Source organism: Coregonus clupeaformis, unplaced genomic scaffold (genome assembly GCF_020615455.1).
Source record: "Coregonus clupeaformis isolate EN_2021a unplaced genomic scaffold, ASM2061545v1 scaf4346, whole genome shotgun sequence".
Taxonomy (NCBI): domain Eukaryota; kingdom Metazoa; phylum Chordata; class Actinopteri; order Salmoniformes; family Salmonidae; genus Coregonus; species Coregonus clupeaformis.
Window position 1 is genome coordinate 6,321 of NW_025537800.1, and position 21,113 is coordinate 27,433.

A 21,113-nucleotide genomic window follows, 5' to 3' on the forward strand; every position below is an offset into this window, starting at 1 on the left:
GTAAACTCTCCGTTGCTGGACACAGACACACTGTAAACGATTTCCTGCTCAGTTTTTGTGATGTCCTCAGATCCATCAAAAAGCAGCCCACAAAAATTCAGCAGACTGCAACTTGGCTCGTAACTCCCCGCTGATGGTGTGAGCGATGCTCTGCATGATCTGTGTGCCCTCTTCACGTGAATGATATGCACCTCCGACATTTACTTCTAGCCGCTTCAGTAAAGGAACATCCTCAGAATAGGAAGACGTGGGACGTGCGTGTTTAGCTTTATGGAAGGCGAGGAGAAAAATATTAAACAGAGCTTGCCGCTGTTCTTCATTCAGCTTGTCTCGCCATCTGGCAAGTGGGCAACTGGACATTTATTCTCGGCTAGCTTGTTTAGCAATGGCTTGCGCTACATTCGTGTGCTCCTTGCTCTTTTCATGTTTGTCAAATAAAGGATGGTTGAAATTCTTTGAGCCTTTATAAAATGCACCTGTTTTGTCTGCTAGATGTGGATTTGAGTGGCAAATCTTGCACCACATTTCAGTGCGCTCATCGTTAGCTTCAAGCCACTGCACATCTTGGAGCCACTTTTCAGAAAAAAGTATTTACTTCGGCTCTGGCTCCAGTTGGCGTTGCTTTGTAGGTGGCGAAACGCCAAAGAAGCTGCTTAATGTCTGTTGCTTTTTGGACATCCCTGACAGTAGTTGACAAGCAACATGTCATGTGTAAGGTTAGATGAGAAGATCGGACAAGTACGCAAAGGCGCGTAGTAACACAAGTGGCATTACGCATTCCTGATTTTTGTCGCGCTTGCGTACCTGCGTACCAGTTATGTGCACCCCTGCATATGAAATCTGACGTGCTTAAATCCAATGGGTTATTTCCTAGCATCGATACAATCGATTTATTACATTTTAAAACGATGTTAGATCAATATATGTTGTCCAAAAGGCCAACTCGCCGAGCACAGATCGATGTAGTTGGATCATAGAAATATAAATCGATACATCGATGTAGTAGATGGATCGTTACAACCCTAGTAACAACACATCTGCCATGCTGATCCTCAACACGGGGGGCCCCTCAGGGGGTGCGTGCACAGTCCCCTCCTGTACTCCCTGTTCACCCATGACTGCATGGGCAGGCATGACTCCAACACCATCATTAAGTTTGCAGACAACACAACAGCGGTAGGCCTGATCACCAACAACGATGAGACAGCCTATTGGGAGGAGGTCAGAGACCTGGCCGTATGGTCAAGACAAAGTGGTCAAGACAAAGGAGATGATTGTGGACTACAGGAAAAAGAAGAGGACAGAGCACGCCCCCATTCTCATCGACGGGGCTGTAGTGGAGCAGGTTGAGAGCTTCAAGTTCCTTAGTGTCCACATCACCAAGAAACGATCATGGTCCAAACACACCAAGACAGTCGTGAAGAGGGCACAACAAAGCCTATTCCCCCTCAGGAGACTGAATAGATTTGTTCTACAGCTGCACCATCGAGAGCATCCTGACTGGTTGCATCACTGCCTGATATGGCAACTGCTCGGCCTCCGACCGCAAGGCACTACAGAGGGTAGTGCGTACGGCCCAGTACATCACTGGGGCCAAGCTTCCTGCCATCCAGGACCTTTATACCAGGCGATGTCAGAGGAAGGCCCTAAAAATTGTCAAAGACTTCAGCCACCCTAGTCATAGACTGCTCTCTCTGCTACCGCATGGCAAGCGGTACCGGAGTGCCAAGTCTAGGTCCAAAAGGCTTCTTAATAGCTTCTACCCCTAGCCATAAGACTCCTGAACAGCTAATCAAATGGCTACCTGAACTATTTGCATTGTCCCCCTCTTTTACGCTGCTGCTACTCTCTGTTTATTATCTATGCATAGTCACTTTAATGTACATATTACCTCAATTACCTCGACTAACCTGTGCCAACACATTGACTCAGTACAGGTATCCCTTGTATTTAGCCTCGCTCCTGTTATTTTACTGCTGCTCTTTCATTATTTTATTTATTATTATTTTTTACTTAACACTTATTTTTTGTTAAAACTGCGTTGTTGGTTAAGGGCTTGTAAGTAAGCATTTCACTGTAATGTCTACACCTGTTGTATTCCGCGCATGTGACAAATACAATTTGATTTTATTTTATTTTGTTGATATCTAGGCATAGTGTAAATTGTATTGATTGATTCTGTAATTTCTTTCATATAGCCACCTTTAAATTGCCTATTGTCTTCAACTTTGAAGAGATGTATTAACCAACACATTTGAATACTGTATTGCATGTTTTATGTATTTTTCTTTCAATGCCAATAAACCATCATAAAATACGTTTTTTTCCCGTGACATCGCGTAAAAATGTTATAGGATGTGTATTCATTAGGGAGAAATAGGATTTGCCCGGGGCAAATGATACAACAGGACAAATAAATGTGCTCAGAAATTACGCACTCTGTCCGCAGTAAGGAACGCGTCACCATAGAAATCGAATCTAGATTATGATTCTATACGCGTCACAATGCCCAATAACATACATTCTAATTCCTAATTCTGTGTGTATCACTCAGAGGTTAAGTTATTCACAATCACAACCAACCTACAGTATATCTATAGCAAACGCGCATTCTTCATTCAAGTCAATCAATATTTTTTATTGTTCTCAGTAAGGTAAGTAGGTCTTCCCATAATGAGAATGACCGATATTGCACGCTTTCGACATTTGAGAAAAATAACGTTACTTGGATCATATCGAATCTATTAGATATACAACCAATTTATCGACAATCTAAGATGACTTGCTTCCTCATCATAATTAAGATCTCATTAATCTCATCTGCATTTTCATTGTTTATATTGCATGGTCTTGTTCTATGTAAGGTATAATGTATATTCTTCCCATTTAGATAACTTTTTCCAGCATGAATTAATAAAAGATATATGTACTGCTGTAGACATATGGTGTTGGGTACTGTGCTCAGTAACCCTCGCTCTTTCTGCAGGGTTTTGGCCAACAACAATTAATAATCAATAAGGCCTCATCACTCTCCATGTAGGAGCAGTAAGTTTTTGCCATGAACCAATTCATATCACTCTCTGATTGCCACATTCTAACTGGTTAAGTCACTAATTGAAGACTCTATTGCAGAAAATGCTCAAGAGGCAATTCTGTATGCTGAAAGCCCAGGGAAGGCTCCCACTGGACCTACCTCTGAGACCAATGAAGGACTGGCTCCTGGCAGGGAAAAGAGTCTTCCTGGAGTAAGTGCAGTGTTCTCAGACTATTTTTAAATACGAAGTACGAAACTTTATACTTCATTTAGGTAACTTGAGTTTATCACATCAGTACACAAGGCCAAATAATAACCTGAATGTATCAAAATATATTAGATGATAGCAATAGTTTGATAGATAGTGTAGACAGACACAGTCTGATACATTTCCATATTCACATGAAGGCGTGAGGCAGAGACATGGAAGAGATGGAGGAAGGTCTCTGTAGCTGAATTGGTGAGGACTATGTAGAGCAAACAGTACACCCACTGTAAAGCACTTCAAATATCAGCAAGCTCATTTTTGTACCCAGAGAAAAACAATAGCTGTCAGTTCAAAATCATAATTTTCCCCATCATTTCAATGATGGACCAGTTTCCAGTCTCACCTGGTACATCAACAGTCTTTTAATGACATATTATGTTGTTACATAGACTTGGGATGCAAAGAGGGGCCTGGAATTACAGGAAACAGAGACAGAGAGAGTTATCCTGCTCAGTGGCCAGAGAGTTCAGGATGAATTAAGGATACCAAATGTCATCGTGGACACTGCTACCGACGGAGACATCCAGCTTCTGAAAGAGGAGCGTTTGAAGTTAATCCGAAAATTCTATGATATGATTGCAGAACTACCAAAGGTAAGGAACAAGAAGCCTGTTTCGTAAGTGTCTTTCCAAGTTGGGTGTATCAGAGTTGTCTCAAACTGGACAATATTACAAATGAGCTTCTATACATTTTGACTTTAGATGTCTGTGGTATGTTTTGTGAAAAAGGACAGATATTGTTTTGTTCTTACTCTTTCATTGCTCTGCATTGTCTATTTAGTCCTATTTCGGATCCACTGAGAGCCTTCCTGAGATGTGTGGCAGAGGTCCTGAGGTGTGTAGTAGAGTGCCTGAGGTGTGCAGCAGAGGTCCTGAGGTGAGAAGCGGAGGTCCTGAGGTGAGGTGCAGAGGTCCTGAGGTGTGCAGCATAAGTTCACAGGTGTGCAGCACAGGTCCTGAGGTGTGCAGTGGAGTGCCTGAGGTGTCAAATGCAGTGGGAGAGGTGTCAAGTGACACAAAGAAGACAGAGGCTACTGGAGCCCTTCGGAACACTGGAAATGGCCTGAGAAAGGTGGTGCAGCTATCCACTGAGAGCCGTCCTGAGGTGTGCAGCAGTCCTGAGGTGTGCATCAGAGTGCCTGAGGTGTTCAGTGGAGGTCCCGAGGTATGCAGTGGAGTGCCTGACATGTGCAGTGGAGTGCCTGAAGTGTTCAATGGAGGTCCTGAGGTGTGCAGGGGAAGTCCTGAGGTGTTCAGTGAGGTGCCTGAGGCACCAAACGCAGTGGAAGAGGTGTCCAGTGACAAAAAGAAGACAGCGGCTGCTGAAAACCTTCTGGACACTGAAAATGTCCTTAGCAATGTTGTGAACCCCAAAGGGTGTCTGAAGGAGGGCTGGGAAGATCAGCTGCACCAAGACTTCACTAATATGATTGCAAAACTCCCAAAGGTAATGAACAAGAAGCCTGTTTTGTAAATGAAAGGTCTAGCATCTTTGAAAGTTGGGTGTATCAGGGTTGTCTCAATCTGGACAATATTATAAATTAGCTACTATAATCTTAGACTTTGGATGTCTGTGGTATGTTTTTTGAAAAACGACAGATGTGTTGTTCTTGCTCTTTCATTACGCTGCATTGTCTGTTTAGTCCTATTTCGGATCCACCGAGAGCCTTCCTGAGGTGTGCAGCAGAGGTCCTGAGGCCTCAAATGCAGTGGAAGAGGTGTGCAGTGACACAAAGAAGACAGAGTCTACTGGAAACCATCTGAAAACGGGAAATGGCCTAAGCAAGGTGTTGAAGCTATCCACTGAGAACCGTCCTGAGGTGTACAGCAGTCCTGAGGTGTGCATCGGAGTGCCTGAGGTGTTCAGTGGCGGTCCCGAGGTATGCAGTGGAGTGCCTGACATGTGCAGTGGAGTGCCTGAAGTGTTCAATGGAGGTCCTGTGGTGTGCAGGGGAAGTCCTGAGGTGTTCAGTGAGGTGCCTGAGGCACCAAACGCAGTGGAAGAAGTGTCCAGTGACAAAAAGAAGACAGCGGCTGCTGAAAACCTTCTGAACACTGGAAATGGCCTCAGCAAGGTGATGCAGCTATCTACTGAGAGCTGTCCTGAGGTGAGCAGCGGAGTGACCGAGGCGTTGAACTCAGTGGCAAAGGTGTCCAGCGAAACAAAGAAGCGGAAGAAAAATGGCGTTCTGCGATTCTTCCGACGTGTGTTGAAGTTCTTCACATGCACCATCAGCCTCCCCAAAGAGGAGTGACTCAAGCACAAACACACACACACACAACTCTGGGCCACACTCTGCATCTGAATTTCTCCACCATCTCCACCTTTCCTTTGAACTGCCTAGTTTTTAATAATAAAAATAAAGGGGATCTGAACCCCAACAAAAAACTGGTTTCATTAGTGTTTTTCATATAACTTGAAATTCATAATGCTTGAAATAACATTTTTATTAATTAATTATCCAGACTATTAAGCTGTTTGAGAAGTACTTATTAAGTACTTATTAATCACAGTATTACTGCATTACACACTAGTAAATATGTACGAAATCATTTGAGACACTTTGCATATTAATGTAAGTTTGTGGTTGAATGGCTCTACTGTGGGATATGTTCCTGATCAAAACCAAATCAAACTTTATTTTCAGAGCACATTTCTTACAGATTATGCATTTCAAAGTGCTTAGCAAATAAAATAAAAGGTTAGAAAGACACAAATAGGTTTTATAAATGAGACAAATTAAAATAGTAAAACAATAACAGTGGACATGAGAGACTAATGCATTAAAATAAATGAAAATAAATAAGATATATACAATAGATAGTATGACTAAGCAGAAGCATGGCTAAAAAGGTATGTCTTGAGCTCTTCAAACTGTCTACAGTTTCTGAGGCCCTCAGATCCTCCGGCAGGCTGTTCCAAAGGCCAGGACCATAGTGGCTGAAGGCAGCCTCACCAAACATTTTGGTTCTCACCTTTGGAACAACTAAAAGAGGATCTGAGTGACCGACCGGGCACATACAGTATCTTAAAAGCATGTCAGACATGTATTCAGGTGCAGGGCCACGTAGTACTTTAAAAATCCCATACAGCTATTTTAAAATAAATTATAAAACTACAGGCAACATTTACATTTACATCTACGTCATTTAGCAGACACTCTTATCCAGAGCGATTTACAAATTGGTGCATTCAACTTGGGATAGCAAGTGGGAGAACCACTTTTATTTTTTATTTTTATGGGGTGGGTGGGGGGGGGTAGAAGGATTACTTTTATACTATTCCAGTTAGTTATGATGAGTTTCTCAGGTATCAAAGAATCAAGGATGCAAGGATATTCTTAGACATTCTGTGGAGATTTCATACCAAGCATTTATAGAATCACGAGCTTGTGGGTTCATCTAACAAACGGACATGGCTTTGCCCTTCGTCAGTTGAACTAACTAGACAAAGAAGACCCTCTATCTTATATAGCCTTTTGGTTCTCATTCCTTTCACATACATTTGGCAAGTCTCCATGGGCACTCCCTGTCTTTGATGTTCATCACTTTTTACCCCAAGTCAGTATACTAAACATCACTCATGCTATCCTAAACATCACTAATCTACCTTGACATAATGGAATGAAGACTTTATGGCCCCAAACCTCTCATTTCTTAACTCTTCCTCTGTCCTCACAACACTATGGCATGACATCATTATACCATAAAGGTCATACATATTACCACGAGGTCATACATATTGTAGATACTATTGTTTTCGTTGATAATAACCCCAATATCAAACCATCCTGTGGCCTCCACCTGCCAGTAGAAACGTCCAGTAGATAAACCCTTGGTACAATGCACAGACAGGGATCTTGTACAAATTGATGGATCAATCCATTTATTTGATTCTTCCCCTCTGGTAGCTTCGTTTCCTATGCTAACACCGTCCCCACTGTTAGCATTGTTAGCTTCGTTTCCTATGCTAGCACCATCCCCACTGTTAGCATTGTTAGCTTCGTTTCCTATGCTAGCACTACTCTGACTGTTAGCATTGTCCTCTCTCCACAACACTGTCCTCCTATCCTCAGACAGCCTCAGGTCAATGTGTGCAGAATCTGGGTCCAGGGTGAGCTCACTGGAATCTGTAGAAAACACACATGCACAATGAGGAGCCAGGGAAATAAGAAAGTTAAATGTTTTTCTGTTTAGCTGACGGTACTTTCTCATTGTTTTAAAGGAAATGTAAAACTGAAGAAACCCTGTATATCATATTACACATCAGTCAGACTCACATTTCCTCAGGCCTGGTTTGATCCTGCACTCTCCACACAAGTCCACACTGTATTGTTTTAATAGAAATAGTTCATGTCAAGAAATAATCATAATATGCAGAGGAATATTAAAGGAATATTAAAGTAACTAAATAGTGTACACATAACATATTACACTAACTTGAGTTTATCCAGTCTACAGTGTGGATCCTCCAGTCTAGCAGAGAGCAGCTTCACTCCAGAGTCTCCTGGGTGATTGTAGCTCAGGTCCAGTTCTCTCAGGTGGGAGGGGTTTGACCTCAGAGCTGAATCCAGAGAAGCACAGCCTTCCTCTGTGACCAGACAACCAGACAGCCTGCAGAGAACAGTTGGAATGAGTTAGGGTGCCATACTCAATTCAAAAGGGTTTGCTTACATCAATATGTGAGCCTCTCACCCCAAGACCTGCAAGGCACAGCGAGGGTCCCCCAGGGCAGCAGAGAGTCGCTCCACTCCTGAATCCCCCAAGTCGTTGTCTCTCAGGTCCAGCTCTATCAGGGTTGAGTTTGAACACAGGACAGAGGACAGGGACTCACAGGATAACTCTGATAGATTACACTGCCTCAGTCTAAGAGATGAATGAGAGAGATAGCGGGAGAAACAGAGAGAGAGAGAGAGATTGAAATTTGAATTTGGTTTTATCCAAATACCTATGCACAGAAATACAGAATGTTAAATAAAACTGTATGTATGTATGTATACCACACTTTACATTTTTTTTTTTTTTTTTTTTTACAGCATCATCATTTCTCACCCCAGTTTCTGTATCTGACAGTGTGGATCCTCCAGTCCAGCAGAGAGCAGCTTCAGTCCCATGTCGCCCAGGGTGTTGCAGCTCAGATGCAGTTCCTCCAACTGGGAGGCTGCTAGAGCAGGGGACAAACTTCCACAGGAAGTGACCTCACAACGGACAAGTCTGGCGTGAGAGAATATGGAATTAAAAGGGGCTGTATGGATTGACACGATTCGAAACACTTGTTGTCGTAAATATCGCACCTCAGTATCTTCAGTTCACAGTGTGGACTCATAAGCCCAGTGGAGATCCCCTCCACCCCGGTGTCTGTCAGTTTGTTGTCGCTGAGGTCCAGCTCTCTCAGATGGCTGTTCTCTGACGCCAGAGCTGAAGCCACAATTTCACCGCAGCTCTCGTCGAGCCAACACCCAGGAAACCTATGGATTACAACAAAGTGGATCATCCTTCTACACTTTGTGGACTTACATGCTTTAGTCTCTTACGGAGTGTAATCGTAGTAAACAAGTTTACAGAAGAGTCTTTTAAATTGACTTCAAACAGCTAAACACTTGGCTGACTTCCCCTGTTCCGTCCCCTAACATCCCTTAGGTGCCGTTGTTGCATTGCTAGTTGCCAGCAGAAGAAGAAGCTGTAGATCCATCTATCCATTCATGTCACAAACGGCTTCCGTTTCTATTTTTCTTCCACTTTACTAAGAAGCTTTTTCTTGGTTTGCTCTTTTTTTTGTTTTGTTTACTAATAATTGCTCACCTTAGTGTGTGCAGCTGACTGTAAGATTGATTCAGTGCAGCAGTTAGCACCTCCAGCTCAGTTGTTGAAAACCCTTGGATATGACTGATGTCTAGTGACTCTAGTCTGTTGTTGGAACCTGCCAGCGCGTCTATGAAGGGCTTCTGGTTCTCCAGCTGGCTGTAGATTATGCTGAGTTCTCTCAGGTGTGAGCCAGGCATTTGGATAGCTGATGCCAAAATTTCAGCGCAGTCGTCTGTGAAATAGCAGGCCACTAGCCTTAAGAGGGGAAAACAAAGGGCTTATAAAGGACATAAAAAAAGTGTAAATTATACTAATAGTCGTAAGTGACTACGGGAATCTACCAATCTTAGGAAAGTAAATGGAGGCAGGTAGCTTAGTGGGTAAGAGCGTTGTGCCAGTAACCGAAAGGTCGCTGGTTCTATTCCCCGAGCCGACTAGGTAAAAAATCTATCTGTACCCTTAAGCAAGGCACTTAACCCTAATTGCTCCTGTAAGTCGCTCTGGATAAGAGCGTCTGCTAAATGACGTAAATGTAAATTCACTATCATCTGAACTTACATAGCCTTCCTGCAGTATCTAACTATTGGGAGGAGTCTGCTACGGCCCTGACTTGACGTGTTGTATTTTCTCGTGTCAAATTCATCCAGCACCTCCTCTGACATCAACAGCATGTACGCCAGCGCCGAGCACTGAGCAGGTGTCAGCTCAATCTTGGAGAGACTTTGGGAGGTCAGGAACTTTAGAATTTCATTCACCAGGGAGTTGTCCTTCAGCTCAATCAAACAGTAGAGGAGATTGATACACCTCTCTGAGGAAACAAACCATTCAGTCGATAACTTGACCTTGATGTATTGGATGGTATTCTGGATACTCTCTTTGTCTCCCTCTGTCTGGAGCTGTAGGCATTTCAAGAGGATCTGATTGGACTCCAGTGAGATGCCCAGAAGGAAGCGGAGGAAGAGGTCCAGGTGGCCGTTCTTGTTGTGGAACGCTTTATCCACTGCACACCTGTGTAAGTCATGCAATGTATCCAGCTTTCCGAAATATAGTGAAACCCATGGTGAAATCCATGGCAAACCATTGGCATGACAATGGGAAACATAGAGTGCTGCGAAGAACTCCTGAATGCTGAGATGCACAAAGCTATACAACTTCACTCTAAACATTGGGTCCTCCTCTCTGAAGATCTCTGTGCACATCCCTGAGCCCAAAAAGGCTTCATTGATATCAATATCACACTCTCTCAAATCTTCTTCAGAAAACACCAGATTGCTCTTTAACAGGTTATGGGAGGCTAGTTTTCCAAGTTTCAAAATGATCTGTACGTCAGACTCTGACAGTTTCCGAAGGTCTGTTTCATTTTTCCCATGCTTCTTGTTCTCCAGGTTTGTCAGAGTGAGTAGGAAACAAATGTACATCTCAGTCAGAGTTTTAGGGACTTCTTCAGAACAGGATCCTCTCAACATGTTCCCAAGAACCATGGCAGTAATCCAACAGAAGACCGGAATGTGGCACATGATGAAGAGACTCCTCGATGTCTTTATGTGTGAGATGATTTTGCTGGACAGGTTCTCATCATCACTGAATCTCTTCTTGAAGTATTTTTCTTTCAGTGGGTCGTTGAATCCCCGAACTTCTGTTACACGGTCAAAACAGTCGGAGGGTATCTTATCAACTGCTGCTGGTCGGGAGGTTATCCAGAGGAGAGCAGAAGGAAGCAGATTCCCCTTGATGAGGTTTGTCAGCAGCACATCCACTGATGTTGTCTTGGTTACATTAGACAACCTCTTGTTGTTATGGAAATCCAGTGGAAGTTGGCTTTCATCCAGACCATCCAAGATGAACACGACTTTGCAGTCGACCACCTTCTTTGTGTCTTCCATATCTGAAAGTTCAGGGTGGAAGTCACTCAGCAGCTCCAACAGACTGTACTGGTCGTCTTTGTTTCGATTCAAATCCCTGAATGGAAGGGTGAAGACGAAATCTACATCCTAATTGGCTCGTCCTTCTGCCCAGTCAAGGATGAACTTCTGCACCGAGACTGATTTTCCGATGCCAGCGATACCCTTCGTCAGCAGAGTTCTGACGGATGCCTCTTGTTGGAATATGGATTTGAAGACGTCATTGCAGTTGATTGCATGGTCTTGAAATGCTTTGGTCTGAGCCGTATCGTCCATCTTCCAAACCTCGTGCTCTTTGTTCTCCCCTTCACTCTCTGTGATGTAGAGCTCTGGGTAGATCTTGTTGAGCAACGTTGGATCTCCACGTTTTGCAATGCCCTCAAAGATGTTCCCAGACTTCTTCCTCATTGAGGTTGTTTTTCACTCCTCGCAGGCCTACTTGTAATTACTTCTAATCAGGAGAACAGTAGAGATATTGAGTAGTTTGTTAGTCCGAGTTTGCCGTTCTAGTGTCTGTAATATGTTACTTTTCACACAAAGTTAGTTTGCTATAGTTCTAATCAGAGTTTGATTATTTGTTACATTGTATTTTTTTTCTCCATTTGGTCTGGTCGTGTTCACATTGCCAAATGTCAAACGAATGAAATTGCCTAAACGAAACCATGTGTTCTTCATGCAGGTTGACTCATCATGGGTTGTTTGGTACAGTACTTAACCTACACCCAATGTAGACGGTGCTAAATAGCCTAATAATGAGAAGATTTGCAAGGTCAATTCATGATGTTTGCATATTCACTTTAAATAGGATAAAGTTTACGTCACTGCTGTGTTTTAAATGGCGCAAAACGCAGACGAAAATTCAACTATAATGGGGATTCACATTCTGTCTTATTTTAGTAGAGCTGTATCTGTTCATCTCAAATAAGTACAGAGGTTTGGTTCACTGAAAATCATTTTTGAGAATGTGCACATTTCTGTGTGACTCACCAGTAGCTGGATGACTTGTCTCTGGAGAGAGACAGGAAACAGTCAAGCTCTTAATAAAAAATAAAAAAATACCCTCTATTATCTTCGTAAATATCTTTATGATCTTCGGTCGTAAAATAATAAACGGAGAAATAAAGTTTCTCACCAGCGCCATGTGAACTCATAGTGATATTAATGTTAACTGGATCCCTCACCATTGCAGCCAACAAGCTGGGGTGCATCGACATTAGAACATGAAGAGTTGGGTTGACAACATTAATGGAGGCTCAAATAATTGAAAGTTTTCCTTGTCTGATGAAAGTGTTCTTTGTCTCTGATTAAATGTTCACTTCCCTCTGTCACAAGCCGGGCTAGAAACTCCGGTCTCAGATGTGGAGAGCTGGGGGCACTACCCCTTAGCCACAGAGGAGGTGTTGTAGGACCCAAATGAAACACCCAAGGCAATACTCCAGGCAAGTAGATTTAATGTTCCAAAACAGGAGGCAAAACAAAACAACTCCACGAGGGGGAGAAAACAAACTAAAGATAACTTTGAACAACTTACTAGGACTGACACGGTGGGACAAAGCAGGAGACACATAGTCAGGACGCAATAACCAAGTGAGAAACAAGGGGAAAACACACAGCTAAAATACACAAGGGGAAACAAGGCACAGGTGACCTGGATAAAGCTAATTAGGACACATGAGGAAGAACTAAGGCAGAGGGGAACACAGATGACCTCTAGAGGCCTGGAGACAAACAGGAGGCAGGAAGCTGACACACACGAGGAAGAACTAAGGCAGAGGGGGAACACAGATGACCTCTAGAGGCCCGGAGACAAACAGGAGGCAGGAAGCTGACAGGACCCCCTCCTCTAGGAACGACTCCTGACGTTCCTTCCAGAACACCCTGGCCCCAGGGTGCGAAAATCTCGGATCAAACCTGGGTCCAGGATGTCCCTGGCTGGAACCCAGGAGCGCTCCTCCGGCCCGTAGCCCTCCCAGTCCACCAGATACTGCAGAGAGTTCTGGACCCTCCGGGAGTCCAGTATCCGGCGGACTGTGTAGGCTGGCTGGCCGTCAATGATCCTGGGAGGTGGCGGGGGGTCTGCGTGGGGGGGGCAAAGGGAGAAGACAAGACAGGTTTAAGGAGTGAAACATGGAAAGTGGGGTTAACTCTAAGGGAGCGAGGGAGAACCAAACGATACGACACAGGGTTAACCTTTCTAGCAATGCGGAAAGGCCCGATGTATCTCTGGGAAAGCTTCCTGGATTCGACCCGGAGGGGCAGGTTCTTAGTGGCCAACCAAACTCTCTGACCAGCTCGGAAACTAGGGGCCGTCCGGCGGTGGCGATTAGCCTGACTTTGGTATCTCTGGGAGGTCCGAAGGAGGGCACGCCTGGCCTTCTTCCAGGTCCGCCTACAGCGTTGGACAAAGCGCTGGGCCGAGGGAACACCAACTTGCGCCTCCTCCTCTGGAAACAATGGAGGGTTGTAACCGAACTGGCATTCGAAAGGGGACAATCCGGTGGCTGAGGACTGGAGGGTGTTGTGGGCATATTCAGCCCAAATGATATAGGTGGCCCAAGACGTGGGATTACTGGCCGCCATACACCGCAGGGTGGTCTCCAGATCCTGATTGATCCGTTCCGTTTGGCCATTAGACTCTGGATGGAACCCCGACGATAGGCTGGCTGTGGCCCCAACAAGCCTGTAGAAGGCCCCCAAAACCGGGACGGAATTGGGGACCTCGGTCAGAGACCACGTCCAGGGGAATACCAAATATCCGGAAGACATGGTTCATGAGGAGCTCAGCAGTCTCCTTAGCCGAGGGCAGCTTGGGCAGGGGAATAAACCGGGCAGCCTTAGAGAACCGGTCTACCACCACTAGGATGACGGTGTTGCCCTGGGATAGAGGAAGTCCCGTAACAAAGTCCAGAGAAAGGTGTGACCATGGCCTTCGAGGAACAGGTAAGGGATGGAGCAGTCCCTGGGGTCGCTGGCGTGTCGACTTTCCCTGGTTGCACACAGGGCAGGCCTCAACATAGACCTGCACGTCCTTCTTGATGGACGGCCACCAAAACCGCCCGTCGGAGGAACTCCAGAGTGCGAGCACTGCCAGGATGGCATGTCAAGGGCGACTCATGACCCCACTGCAAGACGCGGCCCCGAACAGAGAGAGGAACGTACAGGCGACCGGCAGGACCACCGCCTGGATCGGGCTCCTGGACAAGAGCTTCTCGTACCCCTCTTTCTAGTTCCCACTGAAGAGGTGCGACGATCCTAGACCTCGGAATAATCGATGCCAAGGGCTTCTCTTGTAACTCGGGAGAATAGACTCGAGACAGAGCATCCGGCTTGACGTTCTTGGTGCCAGGTCGGTAAGTCAGGAGGAACTGGAATCGATTAAAGAAAAGGGACCATCGTGCTTGCCGAGGGTTCATCCGCTTAGCCTGTTGGAGATATTCCAGGTTCTTGTGGTCTGTGAGAACCTGGAAAGGGTGCTGAGCCCCCTCAAGCCAATGGCGCCACTCTTCCAATGCCAGTTTTACCGCAAGCAACTCTAGATCCCCCACGTGGTAGTTGCGCTCGGCCTCAGACAGACGGCGAGACATGAAGGCACAAGGGTGTAATCTCCCATCCGCACCCCTCTGTGACAGGACGGCTCCCACCCCCACCTCTGAGGCGTCCACCTCCACCACGAAAGGTCTCTCTGGGTCAGGGGTCACCAGAATCGGAGCAGACGTGAAGCGGCGCTTGAGATCCTCGAAGGCCCCTGCTGCTTCCGGACCCCAGTGAATCTTGGTCCCTCCTCCCTTGGTAAGCGTCGTCAAAGGGGGCTACCACCGAGCTGAAATTCTTAATGAACTTCCGATAGAAGTTAGAAAAGCCAATGAACCGTTGAACCTCCTTGACCGTGGCAGGTGTGGGCCAATCGTGGACCGCCTTGACCTTCTTGGGATCCATCTCTAGGTGCCCGGGAGTGACAATAAACCCGAGAAACTGAGTCTGAGAAACATGAAATTCACACTTCTCAGGCTTAACGTAGAGGTGATTGTCAAGGAGCCTCTGGAGAACCCTGCTAACATGCCCCTCATGCTCCTTCAGTGACCTCGAGAAGATGAGGATATCGTCCAGGTACACGAAGACGAACAGATTAAGCATATCCCGGAGAACATCATTAATCAGGGCTTGGAATACTGCGGGGGCATTGGTGAGCCCGAACGGCATCACCCGATATTCATAGTGCCCCGTGGGCGTGTTGAACGCCCGTCTTCCATTCGTCTCCTTGCCGGATCCGCACGAGATGGTAAGCATTGCGGAGATCCAGCTTAGTAAAAATGGAAGCCCCTTGAAGCAGCTCAAAAGCAGTGGCCATGAGAGGAAGGGGATATCGATTCCGAACCGTGATCTTGTTGAGTCCCCGGTAATCAATACAAGGCCTAAGACCCCCGTCTTTCTTTTCAACAAAAAGAAGCCCGCCCCAGCCGGGGAAGTAGAGGCATAGATGAGGCCGGCTGCCAAGGACTCCTTAATGTAGGTGTCCATAGCTGCGTGCTCGGGGGAGGACAAGGAAAAGATCCGACCTCTAGGAGGGCAGCACCCAGGGAGTAGATCAATGGCACAGTCATACGTGCGATGAGGCGGTAAGGAAGTAGCCCGGGCCTTGCTGAACACTGCCTTGAACCGATGGTAAACACTGGGGACTCTGGAGACGTCAACAGACTCTTGAAACTGGGTACTAGGGGCTGAGGGACTCTGTAGCATGCAGGTGAGTTGGCAGGCGGGACCCCAGCTTAGAATGGTGCCCGTAGGCCAGTCGATCTGGGGATTATGTCTGCATAGCCAAGGGTGACCCAGGATAATAGGATACTCGGGAGAGTCAATGAGATAGAAGGTCTCCTCCTGCTGGTGTTGAGAGATGGTAAGTCGCAGGGACTGAGTCGCCTCGGTAACCTTTCCTGGTTCCAGAGGTCTGCCATCTAAGGCTGTAACTGCCTGGGGTTGAGGAAGTAGTTGGGTAGGGATCTTAAGTTCCTTAGCCAAGGTTACATCCAGGAAATCACCTGCGGCACCGGAATCGATCATAGCCTGGACCCGATGCTGGTGGCCCCCCAGGACAGAGTGGCTGGAATAGCCAGGACAGCGTTAGTAGGAGGCGCTCTAACTCTCCCCATCACAGCCCTCCTGTAGCTGGGCGGGGACAGGCGTTTCCCCGAAGCTCGGGGCAAGCGGAGCGGAAGTGGCCGGCAACCCCGCAGTAGAGGCACCGACGTTCCCTCATGCGACGTTCCCTTTCGTTGGGAGAAAGCCTGGAACGGCCTAACTGCATGCTCTCCGGGGAATCCTGGAGCAGTTCAGGAGCCGGGGAAGCTCTGAATGACGGAGTCCAAACAGGAGAAACAGAGCTGCTCAGAGGAACTTGGGAATGAGACACCTGACGGCGAGCCGTTCTCCGCTCTCTTAGACGATTGTCCAGGCGGATGGCCAAGGCTATGAGGGACTCGAGATCACCAGCTGGTTCTCGGGTGGCTAACTCATCTTGAAGGGGCTCAGATAACCCTCCCTGAAAGCAGACCCTCAGCGCTTCATCATTCCATCCGCTCCTTGCTGCTATGGTCCGGAAATCAATGGCAAAATCTGCCGTGCTTGGGGCCCCTGACGGAGAGACAGTAGGCGCTTGGAAGCCTCCCGCCCACTGACAGGATGATCGAACACCCGCTTGAACTCTTCTACAAATGCAGCGTGGGAGTCACAACAGGCCTCCTGGGACTGCCACACCGCAGAAGCCCAGGCGAGCGCCTTGTCTGAAAGAAGGGTAATGATGTAGGCAATCTTGGAACGGTCTGTGGGAAAACTTGAGGGTTGGAGCTCGAAGGTGAGGGAGCATTGGGTGAGGAAACCCTGGCAAGAGCTTGGATCCCCAGAAAAGGGCTTGGGAGGTGGTAGTCGGGGCTCCGCCAACCGAGACGACCTGTCGTCACTGGGGGGTGACCTGGGGGAAGGGAGAGGACCAGGGAGGCGTTCAAAGAGCTGGCGGAGGGAACTCATCATTTCGGCCAGGAGTTGAGAATGACTAGCCATCAGCTCCTCTTGTCGGCTGAGAACGGCTTCATGGCGCTGGAAAGAAGCCTCATGTCGAGTGATCACCGCCAACAGGTCCGGGGAACTGAGTGTTTCTGGGTCCATGATTGACTTGGTTATTCTGTCACAAGCCGGGCTAGAAACTCCGGTCTCAGATGTGGAGAGCTGGGGGCACTACCCCTTAGCCACAGAGGAGGTGTTGTAGGACCCAAATGAAACACCCAAGGCAATACTCCAGGCAAGTAGATTTAATGTTCCAAAACAGGAGGCAAAACAAAACAACTCCACGAGGGGAGAAAAACAAACTAAAGATAACTTTGAACAACTTACTAGGACTGACACGGTGGGACAAAGCAGGAGACACATAGTCAGGACGCAATAACCAAGTGAGAAACAAGGGGAAAACACACAGCTAAAATACACAAGGGGAAACAAGGCACAGGTGACCTGGATAAAGCTAATTAGGACACATGAGGAAGAACTAAGGCAGAGGGGAACACAGATGACCTCTAGAGGCCTGGAGACAAACAGGAGGCAGGAAGCTGACACACACGAGGAAGAACTAAGGCAGAGGGGAACACAGATGACCTCTAGAGGCCCGGAGACAAACAGGAGGCAGGAAGCTGACACCCTCATGACCTCATTTGTAGGCAGGTTTTAATGTCTATGCTTTCTTGCAACACCTGCCAATTGTCACGATCGTCTAAGGAAGCGGACCAAGGCGCAGCGTGTTTAGCGAACATGTTGACTTTATTAAATTAAAGCAACCACGAAAACAACAAACAAATGACGATAGTGAAGTCCACAGTGACAATGACTGAACATGGAACAAAAACCCACAACCCTAAGGTGAACACTGACAGTTTAAATATGGCTCCCAATCAGAGATAACGAGCCGACAGCTGACACTCGTTACCTCCGATTGGGAGTCACATGACGAGACAAGACACTACGACCAAAACCAAACACAACAAATGAACACACCCTATACCCAACACAACCAAATGAATACACCCTGGCTCAAACAACACAGTCCCGGAGCCAGAGCGTGACAGTACCCCCCCCTAAAGGCGCGGACTCCGACCGCGCCTACACACCAAAATAGGGGAGGGCTGGGTGGGTGTTGCTCCTCGGAGGCGGCTCCGGCTCCGGGCTTGACCACCACCCCACTTCACTCCCCCCGTAGTGCCCCCGGTCCGATCTGACCCAGCTTGCTGGATCAGGACCTCCGACGCGCACCCCTGGCTTGGTGCGAGTAGCAGGAATGGGCTGGATCCAGCTGACGGCTCGCACCCTTGGCTTGGTGCGAGTAGCAGGGACGAGCTGAACCAGGCTGATGACTCGCACCCTTGGCTTGGTGCGAGTAGCAGGAACGGACTGGACCAGGCCGACGACTCGCACCCCTGGCTTGGTGCGAGTAGCAGGAATGGGCTGGATCCAGCTGACGGCTCGCACCCTTGGCTTGGTGCGAGTGGCAGGAACAGGCCGGATCGGGCTGGCGACGCGCACCGTACACTTGGTGCGGGTGGCAGGAACAGGCCGGACCGGGCTGGCGACGCGCACCGTAGGTTTAGTGCGAATGGCAGGAACAGGCCGGGTCGGGCTGGCGACGCGCACCGTAGGTTTGGTGCGAATGGCAGGGACATGCCGGGTCGGGCTGGCGACGCGCACCGTACACTTGGTGCGGGTGGCAGGAACAGGCCGGACCGGGCTGGCGACGCGCACCTAAGGTTTAGTGCGAATGGCAGGAACAGGCCGGGTCGGGCTGGCGACGCGCACCGTAGGTTTGGTGCGAATGGCAGGAACAGGCCGGGTCGGGCTGGCGACGCGCACCGTACACTTGGTGCGGGTGGCAGGAACAGGCCGGACCGGGCTGGCGACGCGCACCGTAGGTTTAGTGCGAATGGCAGGAACAGGCCGGGTCGGGCTGGCGACGCGCACCGTAGGTTTGGTGCGAATGGCAGGAACAGGCCGGGTCGGGCTGGCGACGCGCACCGTACACTTGGTGCGGGTGGCAGGAACAGGCCGGACCGGGCTGGCGACGCGCACCGTAGGTTTGGTGCGAGTGGCTGGAACAGGCCGGGTCGGGCTGGCGACGCGCACCGTACACTTGGTGCGGGTGGCAGGAACAGGCCGGGTCGGGCTGGCGACGCGCACCGTAGGTTTGGTGCGAATGGCAGGAACAGGCCTCACCGGACTGTGGAGACGGATAGGAGACCTGGAGCGAAGAGCGGCCACCACCCGTCCCGGCTGGATGCCTACCCTCACACACTCTGCGTGAGGCATCCGCACAGGACGTACAGGGCTGTGAACCCGTACCGACATGACAGCACGCGATACGGGAGCAGGATATCCGGGACCGCGGAGAGGCACTGGAGACCTCGAGCGTAGATCCGGCACCCTCCGTCCTGGCTGCATTCCCCCCTTCGCACGACACGTGCGGGGTGCTTTCACAGGACGTACAGGACTGTGCCGGACCACTCGTGGCACAGTACGCTGCTCCGCATACCGCGGAACCTGCCCCGTCTCATAATGCCATGCCTGAGTACGGGAAGTTGGTTCCGCTCTACCTCCAGGCCTCGCCAACCTGCCTTCTGCCTCCCAACACCCGGTGACCACCTCTCCAAAACGTCCTGTAGCAGCCGCCTGCTGCCCAGCCGCCCAAGCCATGTGCCCCCCCAAAATTTTTTTTGGGGTTGCCTCTCTTCCATCCGACGATGGCCCTGATGACGTCGTTGCTCCTCTCTCGCCAGGGCCTTGATCCTTCCCCAAGGTCCCTTGCCCCCGAGCATGTCCTCCCAGGACCACGATTCGCCCACCTGGGCCATCGCCAGCCTCTCTATCTCCTTACCCGGCGCTTCCTCCCATGTCCAGTCTCCTTGCTCCTGGACACGCTGCTTGGTCCTTTTACGGTGGGTTTTTCTGTCACGATCGTCTAAGGAAGCGGACCAAGGCGCAGCGTGTTTAGCGAACATGTTGACTTTATTAAATTAAAGCAACCACGAAAACAACAAAACAAATGACGATAGTGAAGTCCACAGTGACAATGACTGAACATGGAACAAAAACCCACAACCCTAAGGTGAACACTGACAGTTTAAATATGGCTCCCAATCAGAGATAACGAGCCGACAGCTGACACTCGTTACCTCCGATTGGGAGTCACATGACGAGACAAGACACTACGACCAAAACCAAACACAACAAATGAACACACCCTATACCCAACACAACCAAATGAATACACCCTGGCTCAAACAACACAGTCCCGGAGCCAGAGCGTGACACCAATGCCAACTCATAAATTGTAGTGTCGCAATATCAAAGGTAAAATGAGATAATATAGCCTTGGCACCCCCTTTTAAGTTTAATAATTAATTTTGAGTTACTAAAGGCTTAGCAACACCAGTCAATATACAAGCCATAGACTGTTCACTCTGCTACCGTCCGGCAAACTGTAGCGGAGCATCGGCTCTATGAGCCTGTCCGACAGCTTCTACCCCCAAGCCAGAAGACTGATAAATAGCCAGAAGACTGCTAAATAGTTAATTAAATGGTTACCCACTGACCCTATCTTGCATTGACTCTATGCACACTCACTATATATACACACTACATACACTCTCACTAGACTATATATACACACTATATACACACTCACTAGACTATATATACACACTATATACACACTCACTAGACTATATACACACTATATACACACTCACTTGACTATATATACACACACTAGACTATATATACACACACTTGACTATATATACATACTATATATACACACTATATACACACTCACTAGACTATATATACACACTATATACAGTGGGGAAAAAGTATTTAGTCAGCCACCAATTGTGCAAGTTCTCCCACTTAAAAAGATGAGAGAGGCCTGTAATTTTCATCATAGGTACACGTCAACTATGACAGACAAATGGAGAATTTTTTTCTCCAGAAAATCACATTGTAGGATTTTTAATGAATTTATTTGCAAATTATGGTGGGAAATAAGTATTTGGTCAATAACAAACGTTTCTCAA

The 21,113-nt window shown here is 47.9% G+C and overlaps 3 protein-coding genes across 4 annotated transcripts; 1 reads left to right on the top strand and 2 right to left on the bottom strand.

Annotated features, from left to right (window-relative positions):
* The first annotated feature begins 2,565 nt into the window (after positions 1 to 2,565).
* On the top strand, positions 2,566 to 5,637 carry LOC123490672. Of its 2 annotated transcripts, XM_045220565.1 has the most exons (7): positions 2,568 to 2,654; positions 2,987 to 3,045; positions 3,133 to 3,245; positions 3,443 to 3,494; positions 3,692 to 3,895; positions 4,083 to 4,748; positions 4,945 to 5,637. In XM_045220565.1, exons 3-7 carry the CDS (start codon positions 3,136 to 3,138, stop codon positions 5,554 to 5,556), a joined length of 1,644 nt encoding a protein of 547 aa, XP_045076500.1. In that variant the 5' UTR covers positions 2,568 to 2,654; positions 2,987 to 3,045; positions 3,133 to 3,135; the 3' UTR covers positions 5,557 to 5,637. The 2 variants fall into 2 exon arrangements, with proteins under 2 accessions (XP_045076501.1, XP_045076500.1); XM_045220566.1 differs by lacking the exon at positions 2,987 to 3,045 and having other exon boundaries at positions 2,566 to 2,654.
* A 961-nt stretch (positions 5,638 to 6,598) lies between these two features.
* Positions 6,599 to 7,923, bottom strand: LOC123490671 (the record flags this gene model as incomplete). The annotated part of the gene is made up of 3 exons (XM_045220564.1): positions 6,599 to 7,431; positions 7,582 to 7,628; positions 7,742 to 7,923. Coding segments are annotated over 3 exons (660 nt in total), but the record flags the coding sequence as incomplete, so codon positions are not given.
* On the bottom strand, positions 7,906 to 11,227 carry LOC123490673 (protein NLRC3-like). The gene is made up of 5 exons (XM_045220567.1): positions 9,665 to 11,227; positions 9,104 to 9,361; positions 8,596 to 8,769; positions 8,354 to 8,515; positions 7,906 to 8,167 (listed from the first exon to the last, which is right to left on the bottom strand). Exons 1-5 carry the CDS (start codon positions 10,987 to 10,989, stop codon positions 7,993 to 7,995), a joined length of 2,094 nt encoding a protein of 697 aa, XP_045076502.1. The 5' UTR covers positions 10,990 to 11,227; the 3' UTR covers positions 7,906 to 7,992.
* Between the last annotated feature and the right edge of the window lie 9,886 nt (positions 11,228 to 21,113).

Bases quoted from the DNA above. Each gene is read 5' to 3' on its own strand.
- LOC123490673 (XM_045220567.1), bottom strand. From the start codon at position 10,989: ATGGAAGACACAAAGAAGGTGGTCGACTGCAAAGTCGTGTTCATCTTG. The intron at 8,770-9,103 runs GTGAGCAATTAT...TGTAATCCATAG, and splicing joins AGTCAGCTGCACACACTAAG to GTTTCCTGGGTGTTGGCTCG. The intron at 8,168-8,353 runs GTGAGAAATGAT...TTCATCTCTTAG, and splicing joins TGTCAGATACAGAAACTGGG to ACTGAGGCAGTGTAATCTAT.
- LOC123490672 (XM_045220566.1), top strand. From the start codon at position 3,136: ATGCTCAAGAGGCAATTCTGTATGCTGAAAGCCCAGGGAAGGCTCCCA. The intron at 3,246-3,442 runs GTAAGTGCAGTG...ATTCACATGAAG, and splicing joins GGGAAAAGAGTCTTCCTGGA to GCGTGAGGCAGAGACATGGA. The intron at 3,896-4,082 runs GTAAGGAACAAG...TTGTCTATTTAG, and splicing joins TGATTGCAGAACTACCAAAG to TCCTATTTCGGATCCACTGA.